At 40.1% G+C, this 20,839-nt stretch overlaps 1 protein-coding gene across 9 annotated transcripts in view; it reads right to left on the bottom strand.

Annotated features, from left to right (window-relative positions):
* Nucleotides 1-927: 927 nt before the first annotated feature.
* The window catches only part of MYOM1 (myomesin 1), a 77,940-nt gene continuing 58,028 nt past the window's right edge, over nucleotides 928-20,839 (bottom strand). For 5 of the 9 annotated variants that reach the window (XM_074576762.1, XM_074576766.1, XM_074576767.1 and 2 more), the window contains 10 exons: nucleotides 20,230-20,317; nucleotides 19,446-19,484; nucleotides 19,248-19,353; nucleotides 17,303-17,466; nucleotides 15,836-15,872; nucleotides 15,501-15,523; nucleotides 13,868-13,923; nucleotides 8,641-8,856; nucleotides 5,651-5,774; nucleotides 928-4,413 (listed from right to left, as the gene is read on the bottom strand). In XM_074576762.1, coding sequence (XP_074432863.1) covers nucleotides 4,202-4,413; nucleotides 5,651-5,774; nucleotides 8,641-8,856; nucleotides 13,868-13,923; nucleotides 15,501-15,523; nucleotides 15,836-15,872; nucleotides 17,303-17,466; nucleotides 19,248-19,353; nucleotides 19,446-19,484; nucleotides 20,230-20,317 — 1,065 coding nt within the window. In that variant the 3' untranslated portion in view covers nucleotides 928-4,201. Of the gene's footprint in view, nucleotides 4,414-5,650; nucleotides 5,775-6,752; nucleotides 7,754-7,861; nucleotides 8,857-13,867; nucleotides 13,924-15,500; nucleotides 15,524-15,835; nucleotides 15,873-17,302; nucleotides 17,467-19,247; nucleotides 19,354-19,445; nucleotides 19,485-20,229; nucleotides 20,318-20,839 lie in introns of those variants that run through there. The other 4 variants (XM_074576765.1, XM_074576769.1, XM_074576764.1 and 1 more) reach the window with 3 other exon arrangements.

Here is a 20,839-nt window from a genome sequence, read left to right as displayed (position 1 = left end):
GAAATAGGAAGTGAGACAAGAGGAAAAGTCAGCAGAAGATTGCAGCCAAGTCTGGTGCCTGCCCTCTTCTCTCTGCTGTCGGTCTCATCCCTCCCCTCACTGTGTCTCTCACAGCAACTTCATCTCCAGAAGCCCTTGTGGAACAGAGCAGTTTCTCTAACATTTTTCTCTTCACAGCTTTGTTGCTCTTGTTGTTCTTTTCCCTGGGCAACATTTTACTTCAATTCTTAAAATTTACTATCATTTTAACAACACAAGAAAACTTGTGTGGAAAGATTTGTTTCAGATGTGTGGTTATTATAGTTACTATTCAAGGACACAGAGCAGAGGTCTGCCCTACGCTAGTTTAAGGATGATCTCACTTTGCAACTAGCTGCTTCAAAGATTACGGCTTTATATGTTATCAAATTACAGTTTATCAGTCCCAGACCACAGACAGGTCTTCCTCGATAATTGGGTAACAAATCCAGAAGTAATTCTCAGAGGAGCTCAAGGACACGTGGAATCACAATGTCTTTACTACAATGGAAGGCAAAGCCTAATTTTCACATTTTCTTTCATCTTAAAAAAATAACACTTTGTAATTTTGGAAGGCAATTAGATAATATAGTTTAATGCAATACTTTTGCACACTGTTGTTATAACACAAGAATATGAGTTTATCATAGAGTTATAACTCTGAACGTCAAGAGTAATGCATGCTGGAATGGAATATGTAGGTGAGAAAGAAGATATTATCCAGAAGTGGCACTTTGGATAAACATTGCAACCAGTGTCTGATTTTAAATATAGTCAAATGGTTCTGTGTGTTTGATAGGGGATTCTGTTGTTTCAGAAATAATTTGCATTCTATCGTTATGTAATGGACAGACTGAAACAATTTTTCATAGTTATCATGAAGAATAGAATACAAACTATACATTTAGATTGCAAGAAAAACATGGTAACAATAAACTTTAATGTACTCAACAATTCTGTTAATATTTTGAATGCTTTGTTTTACATTTGTGAACAACTACAGCTTAAATAATAGTTTTGATTTTTTTTAATCTTTTATATGTTTATTTGTGTATTTCATTTATCATGCAGAAAACACTGTGCTTCTGGATAGCATATAGTTTCCAGTAGAACAATACTGATGTAACTGCATTTCCAGCTTTTTGAGGGACCATCCAAATTTAACAGAAAAACCTCCAAACCCTAGTGCATTTTAGTTTAAATTTTAAAAGTAGGTTTTAATTGAAAATACTGGTTTTCCCTTCAGTAAAAAGATAAGACCTGATGCTGCTACAATGACACAAAAGGGAGATCTGCCGTTGGCTTCACAGTGAGCAAAATGGGCTTTGTAATCTGAGATTTGGGACATTTTTAGAACATTCTTCTGAGATCCAGCTTGTTTTCTATTAAAACCAATGAAAAGACCCCTGTGGCATTTTGCAGGGATTGGATCAGGCTCTCAGTGGTACAGGCTGTTCTATATATAACTTACAGGCTGCCATTGATGTTTGTGGAAGACAGGCTCCCAACCCGAAAGAGCTGTAAGAGGTGATGGATTTTTAGAGAGGTAAGGCAGGTTGAAATAATTGCCATGGCAGAGAGCGGTTAAGAGTTGTGTGAAACAACCTGCAGCTGTGTAATGTTTTGAAAGGCCAGGCTCTCTGGCAGAGTGATGTAATTGCACATCTGTAGATATTTAACATTTGCTGTAACAGTTGCATGAGAACCTACACGCATTAAGGTTCCCATTTAAAAAGTCCTTACTGCATTTCCGTATGGGACCTACACTTACGGTGTTCGCTGATGGGCTACTCCAGTTTTCTAATTTAAACTATAACCATAGATGTAGAACAAGATGTAATGTAGAACTGAATCAAGCTCTATGTGTCAAACAGTACCTACGTCTAGTAGGATGATTTTAGTCGCAGTTCAGTCTGAATTTTAAGTTTCTCCCACCGCTTCTTTTGTGTAGCAGTGAATATTATGATTTGTGTAATTTTTTCTCTGTTGCATCCCACATCTTTCTGTCACTCAGAATGGACCATCCAAATTACTTATATCCTTTACCTTGTTTACAGAAATGTTATTACTCTAATTGCCTTCATATAAGCACTCTTATCTAGTATTTCATCCAGGAGGAATCTTTCTGTTGGTTTTAAAGAGAGTTGAATAACCCTGTTGGAATTCTACTGGAAGGAAACAGTTTGCTTTCTTTCAGAGATATCAGTGTCTTGGGTGTTACACATTTATATGCTATTAAGATTCTTTGTTTTCTCATGCTAACAATTCTATAATGATGCATTAGAAACTGATATTTCTTGGTTTTTTTCAGTATTTCCATGTTTGTCACAGAGCTAATACCCTAGAAATATCAGCAGAGTTCAGTAACCTTTCATTAATAATCCATCTGGAAAAAGACAATATAATATGACTGAGCCTTCTAAGAGTTGAAATCAATAAAAACATTTTCCTAGTAATTAAAGTATCTTATTTTTATTTCTTCTATTTAATAATTCCTGGCCATTTAAAAGTTGAATTCAGCTTGCATATTAACAAAATACGTTCTGACCTTTATTTTTATTGGTTTGTTTTTCAGCTTGAACTCTGCTTCTTTCAAAGTATCTAAGCATCCACAAATGAGTCATATTTTCTTATATCCTTAGTACATAAACATGTGAATGAGCACAGTAATGAATGTGAGTGAGCACAGTAGTGATTTAAAGCAGAGATTCTTGGCCTCCATTTATTCCTCACTTTACATGGACCATGAAGCTACACTTCCTCATAAGAAACCAGCGGGTCTGATAGCCTAGTGAGGGGAAGAAGGGATAGCGTTGGGCTGAGACACTGAGGGGAAAGGGGACAAAGGGTTTAGCAGCTCTTGGAAACAGAAATATGATTGCTGTAGCAAAAAGGGTGCAGAGAAATCAGCACATGGGGCGACTGATACTTTATGGGTTAATGCAATATCCATAGTACCTCACCAAGGCCATGGGGGAATTAATGAAGTGGAGAGTCCTGAGGGGTCTCGATGAGAAGGAATGGCCAGATGTCATCCTGATCCACCTGATGAAACAGGTTTGCATGAAGAACTCTGCTCTGGTGAGACCCCACCTGGAGTCCTGTGTCCAGCTCTGGAGTCCTCAGCACAGGAAGGACATGGACCTGTTGGAGCGGGTCCAGAGGAGGGCAACTAAGATGATCCAAGGGCTGGAGCACCTCTCTTATCAAGACAGGCTGAGAGAGTTGGGGTTGTTCAGCCTGGAGAAGAGAAGGCTCCAGGGAGATCTTATAGCGGCCTTCCAGTACATGAAGGGGGCGTATAAGAAAGCTGGGGAGGGGCTGTTTGCAAGGCCATGTAGCGATAGAATGAGGGGCTGTGGTTTTAAACTAGAGCAGGGGAGGTTTAGATTAGACATTCGGAAGAAATTCTTTACAATGAGGGTGGTGAGACACTGGAACATGTTGCCAGAGTGGTGGTGGAGGCCCCATCCCTGGAGACATTCAAGGCCAGGCTTGATGAGGCTCTGAGCAACCTGATCTAGTTGAAGATGTCCCTGCTTACTGCAGGGGGGTTGGACTAGATGACCTTTAAAGGTCCCTTCCAACCCAACACATTCTATGATTCTATGAAAGAAACCTGGATTAAAAGAAAAACCTACTTCTAGCCCCCTGCATCCATGGGAGATGGCTGTGTTTCTGAAGATCTTCTCCTGTGGCCAAATTGATCTTGGTGAAAAGTCTAGCCAGCACATAGCATTAACTGTATGTATGGTTTCCTTGAGAAAGTAAGCGGGGTCTGCCTCGAGCTGTGATGGCCTACAAATATCAATTAACAGATCCACATAACTGATATCAACATTCTTTTACAGAGTAATAAATAGGTCACTTCTGGACAGGATTCACTCTAATAAACTCTGCTTAACATGGATGTTTTTCAGTAATTAAAATCACCTTGTCGGTATGTGGATTGTTATTAAGATACTTAGAAATGCCTGCAGTGCAATTAATCTGGTACTGAGACAGAGGTGACCATCTACTATGCCATTGAAGTTATAAAGTATTATAAATGTTATAAAAAAACACTAATAAACTTTTGTGTTAAAATGTTACAGCTAGTCTACCACCCATGAAATCTCAGCTTCAACTTATTATCCAGATCATAACAAGATCACGTTCATCATTTAAGAACAGTGGGGTTTACTCAAGGCTTTTTTCCCGGTGGTTTCTTTCCCTGCCTATCCAAGCTTTCTGCGGGCTGAGGAACCATTTCTGCTACTGCTGCCTTTCCGTCAGTCGTCTTTGCTGCTTGCTGGTTGCTTTTTGTATCCTTTTCTGTTTCCACAGGAGGGGTTTCATTTGGAACGGGTGTCTCTTCTGTAGCAATAACTTCTTCTACATGTGGCTTAATAAAATCTAATTTAGGAGAAGTAATAAAATTTCCCGCATATTTACTATGCTCAGCAATACAGAGGTACATAAGTAAGATTTTGCTTTCACATTGCATTTGACGTTATCGTGTTCTTTTTCTCTTCCCATACCCATATAAAGAGATTCAGTATCACAAGTAATGTTACTACTGTTTACAGAGCCAAAAGCAAGCCCAAGTCTTTATGGTCTATAATTAAAAAGATTCAGGAAAGGGTGGAACCTGCAAAACATTTACAGATGGAAATTATTGTTTCTCACATAAGTCACCTCATTTAAAGGACTGCTCAGAAATGTCTAGGTTACCCATACCAGGAAGGCAAGAGAGGAAAGAAACGCAGTTAAATACTTGTTCTTGCCTTAGGAGCAGAAAGGGGAGGGGAATAAAAGTATAAAACGTTCTGTCAGCAATGATATAATGTGTATATACCCTGTATACAATGAAAAAATACTTAGGAAAAAATATGTAAAACATGTTCTGATAATGTTGGAATTTAAGCCTTATTTGGAGCTAAAATGCTCTGTGTGAGGGAGTTGTAATTGTGAGGAATAAATCAATGTCCAAGTAGCAATTATATAGTAAGAGTCTAAGAGAACAGTAAAAATCTGTAATATACAAGAATGCTAAATCACTAGAGAGCTTTTCATTGTCCACCCTTCTCTAAATTGGACAAAAAAATGGTCACTTATAATTCCAACTTTACCATTCAATATGGACATAAAACTAAGAAAGAATAATCGATTAATCTCAAATAATGGCTATACGATCAGGCTTTTCTAAAACACTTTGGCATTTAGGGTACCTTAATTAGCAAGGCCTTTTTTTTTTTGTTGTTAAGTGTCAAAAGTCTATCTGCTGAAATGAGTCTCACTTTGGAAAATAACACCATGTGTGTATATATACATGCTTAGGAGGTCTTTCCTCTGCATTCAGAAATTTGAAAGTGTTTATTATGGCTTAAAAAACTTCCATCAGCCAGGTAGGTGAGCCAAGGTGAGAACCTGCAGCCCAGTGGAAAGGTGATTTAAAAGTGTTGATTTAAGTCTCTTTCACTGAGGTTTAACCTGGCAATTCATACTTGGCATTTGTTGTTGATTAAGAGCATACATACTGTAAACTTGTTTGTTTGGGACCTGAGTAATATTGATTGGTGCAGACCATTAACAGCATAATGTTTAACAATTTTTTCATTGGAGAAGACCATGAAGGTGAAAGTGCTCTTACCTTTCTTTTCCCCTTCTTTCCGTTTGCTTGCTGTCGTCGTTTTTTTCTTTTTAGATACAGCTACATTATTTTGATCTTGTCCTTGGACTGTGTCAGTCTGTCCTGACACAGAAATCACAATCACCTGAAGCAAAGCAAGAACAAAAAGTGCACAAGCGAGAAGTGTGGATGCATCACAAATTCAGTTTGAAACCACCGTAACTGAGTCCCTGGGAGCAAAACTGTTTAGAAGCAGCTATTACTCTGACTTTCAGGGACACATACATCTCCTGAAGCAAAGAGAAGTGGAATCCAGCGTGTTAATCTGGGAGATGGCCCACTTGTATTCCCTCGCAGTTCTGCCAAAAGGAGGGAGGCAGGAAGACAGATTTTTTGAAGATAAAGTAGTAGAAATAAACTGCTGCCAAAATGCAATCATTATTAAAAATGTGCTAATGCTAAACAACTAACATCAGTTATCAGGTATCGCAAAGAGCAAGACATATTCTTGTTTGCACTCTGGAGGATGGAAGAGATGTGACAGTTGCTTTTAAGGTGTATGTCCTGGACCAAGATGGAGTGACCTGCTTATCATCCTTGAATGGGCTTCGTGTCATACTAAGCAAAATTATCAGATAATTTGACATCTGTTCTTTAAATTCTGAAAGCTCGCTGTATCTCAAATTACAGATATTCTCTTGATTATATATTGAAATTTAAAAATTAAGCTGTTTTACTATGTCTGATACGCAACTGTTGTGACTAAATGGTCTGAACTTTTTTTATAACAGAGATTTATAACAGGTTCATTAATGTACATAATCACACACTTAAACCTTAAAATTGCAATAATGTCATCAAGTTTGATAGTTGAGTCTTAACTATTTTAGGAGATAAGGCTGTGTGAAAACATACACTGCTTATGTGAAATGCTGAAAACAGTTTTACATGATTTCATGTTAAAAATCCCTAGTCTAGAAGAAAAAATATTTATACCAGATAAACTTAACATGTTCCTTGAAACTGGGGGTACTGGGGATAAAGTTAAGCACATGCTAATGTGTCCTGGTAGGTCATAAGTCTGATCTAGATCTGAATTGGTTTGTTTGTTTTTTTTAATGATTAAGATCAAAATCATTAGCCCTTTATAGAAACTGATAAAAAAAAAATTAAAAATTGAAGAGATCCCCAGTTTCACCATTGATAACTGCATTGAATCTATTGTTGTCTGAGCCATTAAGAATTCCCTCATGCTTCCACTTCGCCTTTAACGGTAGCTGACAGTAAACCTCAGATGGCAAGTGTTGAAGTGAGCATTAACTGTGCGGCGTTACGAGTGGCATCCTCACAGAAATGTCAGTACTGCAGCAGAGTGGGTGCTTGGGAAACAGCACTGTGTCCGCACTCACCGTCGCTAAAAATGACAAGAGAAAGTATGTGAAAGGTGCACAGACTTCAGGCGTGTACTAAAAATAGGTACGTTCGTTCTTTACATTTTGATGTGAAGAATCATGCTGTTGTGAGATTAGTAATGAAGAGAATTATTAATATGGCACATTGCTCTCCTAATTAGCAACTGGGCTGATAACTGCTTATGATCATATATATATCACATACATTATATCACGTGTGTACATCATAATATATCCAGCAGGATGGACATATATGTAATACATTCTGTTGCTCTTCCTCAGCTAATAATAATCAGTGGCATTGTTGTAAAAATGGAGTTTTCAATCTATATAAGTGTGTTCAAAGATCTGGACGAATGTTTTTTGTTGAAACATTTTTATCTGAAAAAAAAAAAACCCACGTTTTTTTCTCTGTTCCAGTGAAGATTCTTTTTGTAGCTTTAAAAGATCTTGACAATGTTATTTCTGACCTCCAGTGTTAAGTTTGGATGAGATTAACTGAGGTCTCAGTCTAACAAAATACTTACCTAACACCCTTAAATCAAAATTCATGAGCAGGTCCACTGAATCGCGTGAGACCACTCCTGTGCCTGAACTTGCAAAAATACCTTGTTGAGTTGAGATGTGAAGTAGGGAAGGTCTGGACAGAAAGTTGCGATGAGAAGCCATTGTGGGTTTTGTCGTGAGCAGTAAAGTGAAGATTAACAGGGATCTAAAGGAAAGCTAGAGGTAATTACAGTGGTGAAAGCATTAAGAGACTAAGATACTGTGCACATCTACCAGAGCCGTGACTAGTAAAACAAGACACAGTGACACAAGCTTGTGGTGGGAGGAAAGAAGTGAATTGTGTTTATTTGTGAATACAGAGCAGAGTTCATACGTTTTTGCAGACACACACACATTAGTATTCTGGCCTCCTAAGCCTAATTTTCATTTATGTTACAGTACTTTTACCCCAATTGGGCAAATTAAACAATATTTATGGATGTAGATGACACCCATGTTAAGGCCCCTCTAAATTAACACAGCAACACAAAGGGGCCTTAATGTAGACAAAACCAGCACTAGTATCTCCATTATTTAATTCTCTAACACATTCCATCTATGCTACTTTACGGAAGTTGGAACAAATCTAAACGGCTGCTCAAAAATGCCTTGATCATTTTTTTATCTTTCCATCTACCTCATCACTTGCTCCCCCCGAAATAATTCTTCACCCTTTCCGTTTTTGTTGTATGGTCAAGTGCTCCAGGAAGGGGGTCAAGTGGTGGACCTGTGTTTACAGCCAGCATGCATTTGGCCTGGCTGAAGATGCTACAAGTAGGTTCTGTGAGGTTAGCAGTAAGAAAATATTTAGGAAAGGCCCTGGTTTCCCTGGCACAATTAAGCGTATTAGAAACAAAAGTGAAGTGAGTGGAAAAATCCAAGACTGCCTGCTAAAGCAGAAAGCCATTTACACACACACATTATGTCAGCCTATCACCCAAAATCTCCCCCATGCTTTGGCTTTCTAGTCTTAAATTCACACTTTCATTTCTTAGCTTCTTTCTTTTTCTCTTGCTCAGACTGCCTCTCTTCCTCGGGTATGAACACACTTACAGTGACATCGCTGGTCTCTGTGCCGTACTTGTTCTTCACCACAATGCTGTATTTCCCAGAGTCGAGTGTGGACACAGTGGAAATGGTAAAGCTGACATTTTTGCCCGATTCAAATTTCAGGATGCAATTAGCATCTGACACAAATGCTTTTTCATTCTTCAGCCATGAGACCTCTGGAGTGGGATCTCCCCAGACAGTGCAAGAAAGATTAAGCGCCTATAGAAAAAAGTCCAAAAGGAATTACAGGTAAGGCTCAATAACTGTTTGCTGTGTTTTTTGATGCCTGGCTCTCCAAATGTTCCAACCCCCTATTTATCTTCCTGCTTTTAGTAAATGGATGCATATCATCGTCAGTAATCAATAATTTTTGTCAGTATCTTTCTGTATCATAACGGAAAAGAAGGAACTCAGTTAATTCAAAAACTCCATTAAAACCTTTCAATATTTTATGGAACCTTGTTCTCTACTCTCATAATCATTAGTAGAGCTTTCTCCATGTGTATTGTTTAATGTAAAATTAGAAATTATCTGCATTTGTGTGTTAGACCTGAAATGAGAATTTGAGGAACAGTCAAATGGATTTTTTTGCATTAAGCTCACTATATACTCACCACAGAAGTTAAGAAAGTGTGCCTGCCTTTTTAAATAACTAAGAACAAAGTGTCCCTGGAATACTTTGTTTAATTTAGGATCTTTTAAAACTATGCCCTGACAGCTCTTCCAACAGACTTGAATTGTTTTACTTCTATAAAACTTCTTTTATAGACTTTACTTCTATAAAACTGTTTTTAACTGAAATCGATACAGGCTTTACCCTTTCTTTGGTGATCATGTAAGTATTTCCCTTTGATGTTAGTAACGTTTCTAAGGTCTGAATTCGGTCCCATCAGACTGAAGGAAGTATCTTCATCATCAGAGAGTCAGTTGTTGGAGAGATCACTGACAGTTGGGTACTTTCTGTAGGCTGGGGAGTTCTGGTGTGCCCACCATGTTCAGGCCTCCTTTTTTTGTTGTCAGCTGAGAAATTCACGTTTGGGAGATACCAATACACACAAATGATCCCCTCCTCCAGTCGCAATGCCATGGGTATCTTCTCAAAAGAGTTTGCCAAAATGAACACAGAGTCCAATGTTAAAAATGTTCATATGAAACTTCCGTGGTATGTAGGCCTTTCTCTGGACCTTTATTGAGGAAGGAGTCCATTTATGTCTAAGTTTTAAATAGTATATTGGTCCAAACTTAAAAAGTTATTCAAAGTAGAATATTTTTTAAATGGAAATTGAAGATTTTTTACTGCAGAGAAAGTGGTTTTGAGTGTTTCATTAGGCATGGACTAAGGGATACATAAGGAATCAACAGGCTTCCACTTGACTGGAATCAAGTTTTCTTGATAAAAATATATCAAAAATAGACACAACTGAAGAGCACTCACATTGTTGGCCCTATAGTCTGTCATGTTAAAAACCTACTGTGAGAAATCTGTTTAACAGACTACCTTCCCTTCACCTCTTTGCTTATGATCTGCTAGTGTGATGGTGGAAGATGGGACAGAAGACAGATACGCAGAAGGCTGTTGAATTGGGCAGATAGAAAAAATGGATACCTCTATACAAATGAAAAGACTTTTGTACCTCTGACAACAAAACAAAAATCAAATAAATCCCACATCCTCTAAGGACCAAAATGAGAACAAAAGGGAGGGGGAAGTCTTTCCACCATCAACAACACGTAATTCTTGGTACCGAAGGAAAGGCAGTTTCCAAGCAAGAGGTGGTTATGGTATGGTGGAAACGGCCTCTATCTGATTTCCTGCAGCACCTACGGCTGGTGACCGCGCGGGGCTGTTGACTGCCTTCTCTTGTAGCCCACTGGGGTGAATGTGGTTTTGATTGCTATATCAGTCCATCTTTTTGCAAAACAAGAGGTTTTACATTTCCCCCTCTTCCTTATTGCTCTCAATACACACGTGCCCTCAGCACTGCATATGGGTCCCTTCGGGTGGTTGGTATTTCTTTATTGTTTTCTGATTCTCTAGCAAGCAAGAGATCACCACTGAGTGGCCCCAGCTGCCACTCCAAGATGCTAATGAGATGATGTCTGTGTCCAGACAGCTCTATTAGTGGCATCATTCAAACCTCAGGTGTTTGAAGTAGTGTCAGTACTCTTTAATTCAAAGAGTTTCAAGCAGCAGTGATGATTCTTTTTTTTTTTTTTCTTCTAAATAATTCCTTAAAATAGCTGCCTTTTGCTTAACCTTGCATCGCTAGTTCCTGTTTTGACATCCGTGCTCCTCTTTACCTTCCTGACTCTTATTTATTTTCCAGATACTAATGTGTGGAGATGTATCTTATAATTCACTATGTAGACAGTGAGATCTTTGGTTTTCTGGATGGTAATCCATAATTACAGAGCCTTAGCCAAGGAGAAGTGATCACCCACTGTGACTGCACGTATCTATTCCAGATTTTCTGTTCATTGAGTGGGAGATGGTTGTTGCTCATGTGTTCATAAGTTAATACATATCCTTATTGCTCACAGAACCCCCTGACTGTAATGCTGTATTCAACCTGAACTTCTTATCTTTGTAAAAAAGTCTCTCCTGTCCTCCCGAGGAGAAGAGGCACCTTTCCTCTCAAGGGGAAGGACTGGAAGCCTGTCTAGATGTTGTGGTGAGGGAATGAAATCTATCAGGAAATGTGAACCATCTGAAAAAAACTGGGTGACTAAAATCCACCATCTCTTTGAACGGGATCTCAGTATTTCAGAGCTCCACACAGAAGTTCCTGTAAGTCTGGACCTGGGGCACTGAGACGTGCACTTGGCAGCAGGTGCAAGACCCTTTGTGTCCCCCCCACCTCTTCTGCCTTTCACTGCAGATTATAATGAGTAGGGTAGTACAGGTGGCAGAGGGAAACGTGTCATTGTATTTCAAGTATCGCCATTCCTCTTGCGTATTAGCACGAACTCATTTTCCTGGGTGGTTTGGGCTAAGATACCAGTGAGTGAACTGAAGCAGCTCAATCACGGGAACCTGCTCCCTTCTTCCGGCCTTCCTGTGAGGGCACCTACCCCTGGCAGAAGGGTAGAATGGGGAGTTGGCGGGCAGAAGGATGCAACACATTGCTTCTAGGTCTGAAAGGGTCTGTCTGTCACAATCCTGAGCCTCTCCTTTTAAAAAAAACAACCCTTGCTCACTTACAGGCCTTCACTAAAACAACCACTTAGGTTAATTTGGCCGGCTGTACACAAAACTTAGACTTGTATTCTCCGTCAGGTCAAGTTCCTCCTTAATATGAACTGACACTTAGCCTTTTCCAATTATATCACGCTGCTGAAGAGCATTTCTGTCTATCAGTGGAAGCCTCTTAGGCCATCTGGAGCGCTGTTTGATTAACACTGGGTAAACACTGGTTCATTCGTTCTCACACATATTCTTCAGCTCACATGTAAAAAGCTAATAAATAGTATCACAGTCACGGTGTTAAGTTTAAGACATGCATATGCTTGGAAGTTCAATCTATGGATACCAATCTGTTCATATAACTCTCTAGTTATGGCTGCACTTGTATTCAGAATCAAAGCCTGCAACTGACAGTCCTCTGCTGCCTCATTTACTGTTTTTCAAAATCCTTGATGATTGTGCAATTTGCACGAATTACACAACAGAGAGCTGCATTCCTCTCTCTCCAGCATATATGCAAACAATGGACAGAGGAGCCAACGCCACCCAAACAAGCCCTGTTTTCCCCGATCGCTCTCTGTCCTACTCCGTTTCTCAAAACGATCATCTACTGAATCCAGAAACATAAGGTCAAGGATATTTGTCTTGAGTTCTGGGAGTCTTTCAGTCACTTATTCAAACATCACAAATGTCCTTGCTGTCAAGGAAAATGTGCCTCTGGGTAAGATTTTGCAACTCATTTTTTACAAACTCCCTTTTTATAAACTCTACATGTTTTGCTTTAGTGAGCTCATACTCAACTTCATATCAACTGTCTTTCGGCGGAAAAATTAAAACTGATGATGACCACCCAAACCAGTATGAGAATCTCTTCTCCAAGCACGAGCACTATTAGCTGAGAATCTGCGAATTCATTCTGTTTCTTTGTGTCTTCTGCCTACAGTTACAATGAACATATGAGTGCTTCTTACTTCTACAACATTTCCCAAACTGCTAAATCCTTTAATAAAAGGTTTAAGCAAATGTTATTTCATTTTCTAATGCCAGTGTACTTAATTTTCCCAGAACTGCTGCAGTCTACTATCTGTTGGCTATGTTATATCTCGCATTGTTGAGCAATTCAGACCAAGATTTTAGATTCTTAACACTTCTGCTCAGCTTATAGTCAAACACTTGTAACTCGCCTGACCTACTGCCGGCTAAAGCCAGAAATATCAGGAAGCTGTCCTTCTGGAGTTGTATCACAGGTTTTCAGTGACATTCTCATGCCCTATTTCAGTGTTGTGAAGAGGCACTGGCTGGTGGCAGACCAGTGGGAAGGCACGAGCAGGCGTTTCTCGGTCTCAGTACTATTAAGCAGCAACTTGTCGAAGCAGCGTGCTGGGAAAAGGTTGCGAGACTGAGAACTGACTTTCTGGGTCACCTGTTCTGTGCTGAAGCATCGATGCAGCCGTCTTCCTCTGGGAGTGCCTCACAATAAGCTTTTGGTTAAAAGTCTGCTAATATAATCCAGTGACTTCGTTTGACTTCCTTCCCATTTACCCTGATGAAATAGAGAAAACTGTCTCCTTTTGTCTGGAAGGGAATTGAGTTAGACTGGTTTACTGGTTTTACACCATTTAAAAGCCAGCCTTGGCAGGTGTGACTATCTTGCCACGTTTTGAGGAGGTGAACTGCAAAAGCCACAGAAAGACTAGCATTTTGTAAAAAAAAGGAGTTAAACATCCCTGATACCCTGTTACAAAAAAATCTTAACTGTGAAACCTGTGCATGAATTTTTAAAGAGCTGGTTATGTAAGCAGTTTTAGTCTCAGCTCACATTGTCATCTCGCTTTTATCTAATGCTTAAGAAAAGACACTGCCCTGAATACATAAACCCATCTGTGCAAGACCGTTGAATTACGTACAGAAGGCAGGGGATGAATAAATAATGTAGCAGATTTTAAAGATGGCAGCTTTACAAAAAAAAAAAAAAAAAAGGTGAATATTTTCCCATCATTGAAAGGCATTCAAGCTGTTGGGCAAAACTTCAGTTATTTACCGTACCTTGCCCTCCTGGATGGTGACAACGTCGGGCAAACCTCCAAGTACCCGTGCACGATCTGGAAATAAATAAGCATAATTTTCCGTAGTGTCTCAAAATCAACTGTGTCCCAGATTCTGTTTCTGTTCTTTTATCTTATTTATGTACAACTTGTCTCTGATATCTGTGCTAGCAGACAACTATTCGGCATTCTTAGCACACCATTTGGACTTTAAAAAAACGTTGAATTCACAGCAAAAGATGTGTTAATAGCTGGTGTCAATCACTTACAGAGGGGAATTAAAGTACATGTGCTGTGTCCTGCAGATTTTGCCATCAATTCAGTGTTACTTCTGAGTGCACACAAAAAACCCAGGAATTTTTGAGATCTGGCACTCTACATTTTTAGTGTTGTAAACTAAAAACGTTGTGTTTCCAAAAGGAAATGAATGACAGCTAATAAAGTGGTGGAGATTGAGTTTTGATCTAAATACAAAGACAATCTCAGTGACAGCACTGAAATTCCACCACTTTGTACATATCTGGGTGTAAATGAGATCGATATTTGGGCTAGATTTAAGCTCAAAGTCCCATAGGAATGTTACATAAATACAAATAAGCTGATCACATGCAGGCTTTGGTGCACTTATTCTGGAGTATGGATTTTGTTCGTTATAAGTCTTGGTGGAGCCTGGCAGAGGAAGGAAATGGCTATACAAAATGTTCTCCTCTAACGTATTCCGTAAAAGATGTGCTCTGGAGCACATAGATAACAACTTTATGAGACCAGGAACAGGACTGTGTTATGTCAATTAACATACCAGCCCCTTACGAACGGTCCAGGGTTAAAAATGAAATGCCCAGGGTAGGGTTATTACTGATCCCTTTGTGCCATCTCAGCTGGGACTCATAGAGATCGCTGTGTGTTTCCCAACCCTGCTCTATTTGGATTATATGTCCAGGAGGAGTTAGCCCAGGTCTTTCTCCAATAACTTTTCAAATGCCAGTTCTGCCCTCCTTTTTATACAGGTCTGAAAGTCATCTGCAGTGGGAGAACTTTTTGATGTGTTACATTTTTCCCATGCATTTTTCTGTAAATAGGTAGAATATTGTGCTTAATAATTCAAGTTGAATTCTAATAACATATTACTTCAGTAATTATTACATACTTTCGGTTTAGTTGCTATGTTGGAATTGACAGACACGCAAAAGCATCATGAGATTCGGAGATCAGTCTTTAGGCAATGCAAAAGCTAGTGTTGCTTTCTCGCCCATCTCTATGCAATGCAGAGCCATTTGACATTTTAGATAGTTCAAAACTTGCAAAGTGATTTCCTCCATCTTTGAAAACAAAGTGACTTTTGTGCAGAGAACATGCACGAGAGATCTCAGTCATAAAGATAATTTTTAGAGAAAGCTAACTGGAAAAATCATAACCCATAACTGTAGTGGTGTTAGCTGCAATGCGCACCAACGTTAAATCACTAAACGGTCACTCTCCTTGATTCCCCTTGGTGCAAGGACGAATTCATCTTAGGATGAGCGCATGCACATACACATGTATACATGCCCTCTCTCTCCCAACACACAACCTTCCTGGGGAGGAAGAAAACCTTCGTAAAGACTTTATTGCAACTACTGTCAAGTAAAACTTACTTTTCTCTGCAATCGCAGCTTGCCTGGAGTTGAAAGAAGCGAAAAGAAAGTCCAATTTCAGTTAAGGTTTACTTAGACTGATTGTAAAATATAGCTTATCTTTTTAATTGCCTTTAATCCGTTAAGGAAAATCTCTGTCATCATTTGGCAATACTGCTTATTCGTCGTTACCTAACTGTTATATAAGAATTGCACCAAAGAAGTCACATGCAGAACTCCTACAGACTTCTGTAGGACTAGGATTTGTTTCAGAGGATATATTTAGCACAAACCAAACAAATACTCTCTATTATTTTATGGCTGCAATTACTGCATTTAGATGGCATAATACTTACTTTAATCTCTGGAACTCAGCAAAGGCTTCATCAAATGCTTTGTAAAGAGAAAAGTTGATTTTAAAGGTAGGTTCGGAGACAAGTTATCACAAGTTTAAATTTAGAATGTAGAACTAAGTTAAAAATGCAGACGTAATTAAAGAAATATTAATGTATGGATGCACGCATATTGTATATGCCCTAAAATGCTGAATGGGTCAACTAATAAAGTCCATCTTGTATATGGCAGCTGTTGTATATACATAGGAATGCTTAAATACACTTTTTTTTTTCTTCTAAAAGTCAGGCTTTAAGGCAAAGAGATAGCAGGGGAGCAATAGGCTGAAATTATCTCACAAAACAGAGGAAGAAACCCACAATACACGACCTAAACAATAGCTTACAACAGTGGCCTCCCAAACTTTTGCGATCATGCACCCCTATAGGTAAAAATTTTTTGAGCACGCACCCCCAATCTATGTATATTTATTTATAAGTTATATAGATGTACTACTGAAGTTCTCATATTTTCTTCCCGCACCCCAGCAGATCATCTTGCACACACACATCCCTACTTTGGAGACCACTGGCTTATGGAATACAAGAGATCTGGTTTTTCCAAGTGCTTTCACATCTGCATCTGAAGCATCACACTGATGGCCATGAACAAACCAGACAGCAAACTGCTGTCTCCTTCGTAAATTCAGGCTAAGCTACCATCATGTGGGAGGTCAACCTCTCCACTTTAAAAGGGAAGAAGAAATCTCTTTTCTCAGACGGAGTACAGAAGGAGCAACACGGAGATGATTATAAGGTAAGTGCCCTTACACAGAGCTTGCAGACCCAAAGTGAAGCTTTAGGGATGGGAACAGCTGGGAATGGAAACTCCACAGTTTGGAAGGAGTTAATCAGTTCCCTAGGATCTGAGAGGTCTCTCAGAGTAAAAGCTTCCAACAGTCAATCCAAATAATTTTAGCTGTTCCCCTAACAGTCCTTCATCGTGCTGATGAAAGGGACCAGTCTTGACGTCTCTGAAGAACAAAGAGCCCTGTTATATCCATCAAAGAAATGCAGTAGGAAAGTAACAGAACAAACTTATCCCTCACTTCCTCCTCCAAATATTACTTGTAAGGGAAAGATACAGAAGGCATTCAGTGCTACAACTTGTATTGAAAACTGCCAATCAATGCCAGCAACACAAGGGGGTTTGTAAGTTAGCTCCGAAACTGGGCTGACGTCTCAGTTGACAAACTGCAAGAGGGCATTTGGAATAGAAAGAGCCGTTCGCAATTTATGACCCAAGAACACACGTTGGGGAAAACAAATTGCACTGTCCCCACAAACACCGCCAGGCTGCTGGGTGCACGCAGGGACCCTACAACCCAAAGGGTGACAGCGGTGTAGCAAGGTCCTGCTATAGATGCTCCTGCACGACCACCACGTAATGCCCACGTAATACAGGTGATGTTAGCAGAGGGAGCGGCCCACCTTGTCCAGAAAGATCCACTGTCTTTTTGTGTCCTGTTTTACCATCAAAGAGTTCCATTGTGTATTTGCCTTTGTCCTGTGGAGTCGGCTCATTGATCTGCAACCAGATCTGCTCCCCGGTGACGCCAGTCTTCACTCGGTCTGTAAACTTAATCTGGGTATCGCTGAAAAATACCAAACGACGTTACCCTTTCGTTTTACTGGAGTATAAATGGGATTTGCTCCCGATGAGTCACTGAGTTTATCTGCAGTTACTAAATGATTTCCAGGGTGCTATGGTATGCCACCATATTTTGAAACTTTTGAAGTCAAATTCGTGATAAAGCTGGGGGCCAACAGGGCAGAATTGACATGAAAGTCTTTTCCTGTTCGAGGTCTAGCCCTCCTCAAAGCAAGGTTAGGCATCTTAGTCTATGACCTGAGCCAGAGAAGAGTTACACAAATTTAAAACCCAGATCTCTGAAGGGTAAGCCATGCATCCTCAAACGTTCATATTTTCCCCTTACCATAAGTTTATTTCTGCTTGGGCAAAATAAAACTATATAGGGCTGTACCTACAAAACCCCCCACTTCTGTCCCAAATGGTGTTTGCCTAGTTGGAATGTTTTCTTACACTCTGCTCTGCTTTGACATTTACAGCTAAACGTACTTTGACGTAAGTATATTTTCTTCTGCAAAAAGTATCAATTTCTCAGCTTCCTAGCCCAGCAGTTAATTGCCCTGTATGAGGCAAAAGATATTAAATAAGCTACTTGTTATCTTTAAGCTGATAATTTCAAATATACTAGACGGTCAGAGAACATTTTTACTAGATTAATTTGACGTGCTTCAAGATGAAATTAGTTTCTAAAAATTAAATAGAGAAGAGAGAGAGAGAGAATTAAGAGAAAAAGAGAAATCCAGAATACTTCGTATTCACTTCCAGTTTGAAATGCCTAGGACTCCTGGCGACACCAGGTCAAAATGGGTGCCAAGAAACAGGAAAACCTCAAACTGCTTTCATTTCTCTGGCAGCGTTACTGGTTAGCAGCAGTGTCAATAATTAGAGCCAGACTGCTACAGCACATCCTGGGTATACTGTGCCTCGTTTACATGAGGTTTATTGAGAGATCAGTAATTCAGATTCCATCCTAAAGACTAACTACTACCATGTCCACAGGAAGTGAAGCATCGAGAGCAATAATAATAGATTTGAAGTGATTCAAATATGTTATTACTATTAAATCAAATCGAAGTTGTTTACTTCTCTGAGTTTTCCTGTGCGTGCTGTTTGCGCTGGCTGAGAATTCAAAGCTGTCTCATGGATTTGGATATGCAGCTCCCATTAGTTTTATGGGGAGCTGGGCATTCAAATTCTTTTTAAAAAATCTCAGTTCTTCTGTCTGGCTTCGTTAGGTTTGTAGAGCTCACAGGAAGGGCTGTCTGGATTTTACTGCCCTGGGCACATGCTGAAACATGCTTTGCCTCCTAAACATGAACCCATGCGTTAAAGAAGACGTGCCCGCTTGTCCCAGTTCCCGTGAATTGCGGCTTCTAGACAAGCAGACCTCCAGGCTAGGTATCTCTGAACCTGTGGTGCTGGCCTCTTCTAAAGCTCGTCAGTCTCTCAGGTTTTATTTGCATCACTCCTTAAAACTGATCTAGGGAAAGATGCAGCTCCCATCCAGGAGGTGGGAAGCGTTCTGAAGCAGCACGGCCCTGACAGCATCCCGTGGCATGGGATTATCTGTCTCACGAGGGAAAAGACAGGAGGGCCCTATGCCACCAATGCCTGGCTCTTGTACGGGTTTCAGAAGGGTGTAATTCACTGAAACTAACTCCTAAGAGAGAAGGGACTCAGGAGAGACGAGAAGAAACCTGGGCCTCATCTCTCATGTATCCGGGTTCTTTCTGAGTCTATAAAAACAAAATGGCACTGAGTTTTGCAAAGCTTTTGCGTACTTACTTGTGCACCCAGCCCACTCTCAGATCTTCCACATAGTAAGTAACGTAGGAGTACAGTCTGATACCCTCAGCTGTGCTCTGGATTTTCAGGTCTGTCGCAGATAAAGCTGAAGGAAGAGCATATGGTTTTCTGCAGCCGTGCAGCCATTCATTGAGCATCACAATGAGTCATTCATTTGAAAGAGAATTAAGTGCTTACCAATCCTTCTGCATACTTCATTCATCAGATCTGCAAAAGCTGTGGAAATAAAATCCAGAGACTAAGACTCTCTGTCTGCAGCTCAAGCACAGTCAATAACAGGACAAGTACTGGCTCTGAAATATTCTCCCCAGTAGGTTTGAAAAAGAAATCGGACCTACCTTATAAAGCATATTAGAAATTTAAGTAATGCAGAAATATAGCCTGTTATTCCATGATGTCCAGACTTTATTTAACAGCAGCCTTGATGAATACTGCGGCAGCTGGACAAAACTATATTATCTTTTCTTTTTTTTTCCCCATAAATGACACTACTCAGTTGGAATGCTAACCCATTGATATACATTCTAATGGATAGGTTTTTCTCCACTTGCTTGGAAACATAAGTGAAATTTTAAAAATACAGTAATCACAATGAGTGGAAAGGCCCCTAAATAACTGATTGGCAAAACAAAATAAAAATGTGAAATCTTTTAAAATTATCTAGTTCTAGAATTTCTTTCTGTACTTGTAGATTTACCCTACTGATGCCCCCCTGAGGAAACCTGTTATTTTGCTTATGTTGTCCCCAAATTGTACAGAATCCAGATGCAACAAGCTGTATTCAAATATTAGTTGAACTGAAAAATCTCAGTTTTTTTCTAATGAGATGATCTTAGACACAGGAGGAGCAAAGCCACAGGAAGGTGACACACAGTTGCCTGTATGACCCCGCACCCGCTTGCAGGCGAGCAGTCAGGCTGCCAGCTGGCGTGGCTGACAGCACGCAGAAAGTGGCTCTGACCTGTCTCCTTCAGCTTTAGCTCACTGGAGTCCTTTCCTCTGTCGTCCTTCAGTATGACTTCGTAAACGCCAGCGTCTTTCTTAGAAAACTGCAATATTGTAACAGGAAAACTATTCAGAATAGTTACCGTAGAAAAATTCAGATTTTACTCCTGACCCCAGATGACTTCCCATCCCCAGGGAGGTGCCCGATGCCCAGGGCTGGAGCTGCCCTGGTGGCCCCCGGCTGCCCTGCTCCTGGCTGGGACGGTGAGATGGGCCATGGATGGGGGTCCTGGCCTGCAGCCGTGGGGGAGCCCCTGGGGACCCTGACACTTGTTTCCCTCCTCAGCCAAAGAACCAAGAGCAAAGAGATGAAGTGGTGAATTCAGGTGACCCCCCAGTCTGCAGCAAGGCTGGGTACAGACCAGACGTCTCTGGTGACTCCAAGAGGGTGTTCCTCTGAAAGCCTGAGTGACAAGCACTTTCCAAATGCCATTCGCACTGTAAATGTGGTCTCATTCTGTTGTTAAACCGACATGCAAAGGAAATGACAAGCTTATTATCTCTTCTGTCATCATTTCCTGGAAATCGGAACGAGCGGTTATAGATAGACATTTGCTTTAGCTAAA

The sequence above is a fragment of the Larus michahellis genome, chromosome 2 (assembly GCF_964199755.1).
Source record: "Larus michahellis chromosome 2, bLarMic1.1, whole genome shotgun sequence".
In the NCBI taxonomy this organism is placed as follows: domain Eukaryota; kingdom Metazoa; phylum Chordata; class Aves; order Charadriiformes; family Laridae; genus Larus; species Larus michahellis.
Note: the sequence above shows the minus strand (reverse complement) of the source record. Positions and strands in the feature narration are given on the sequence as shown.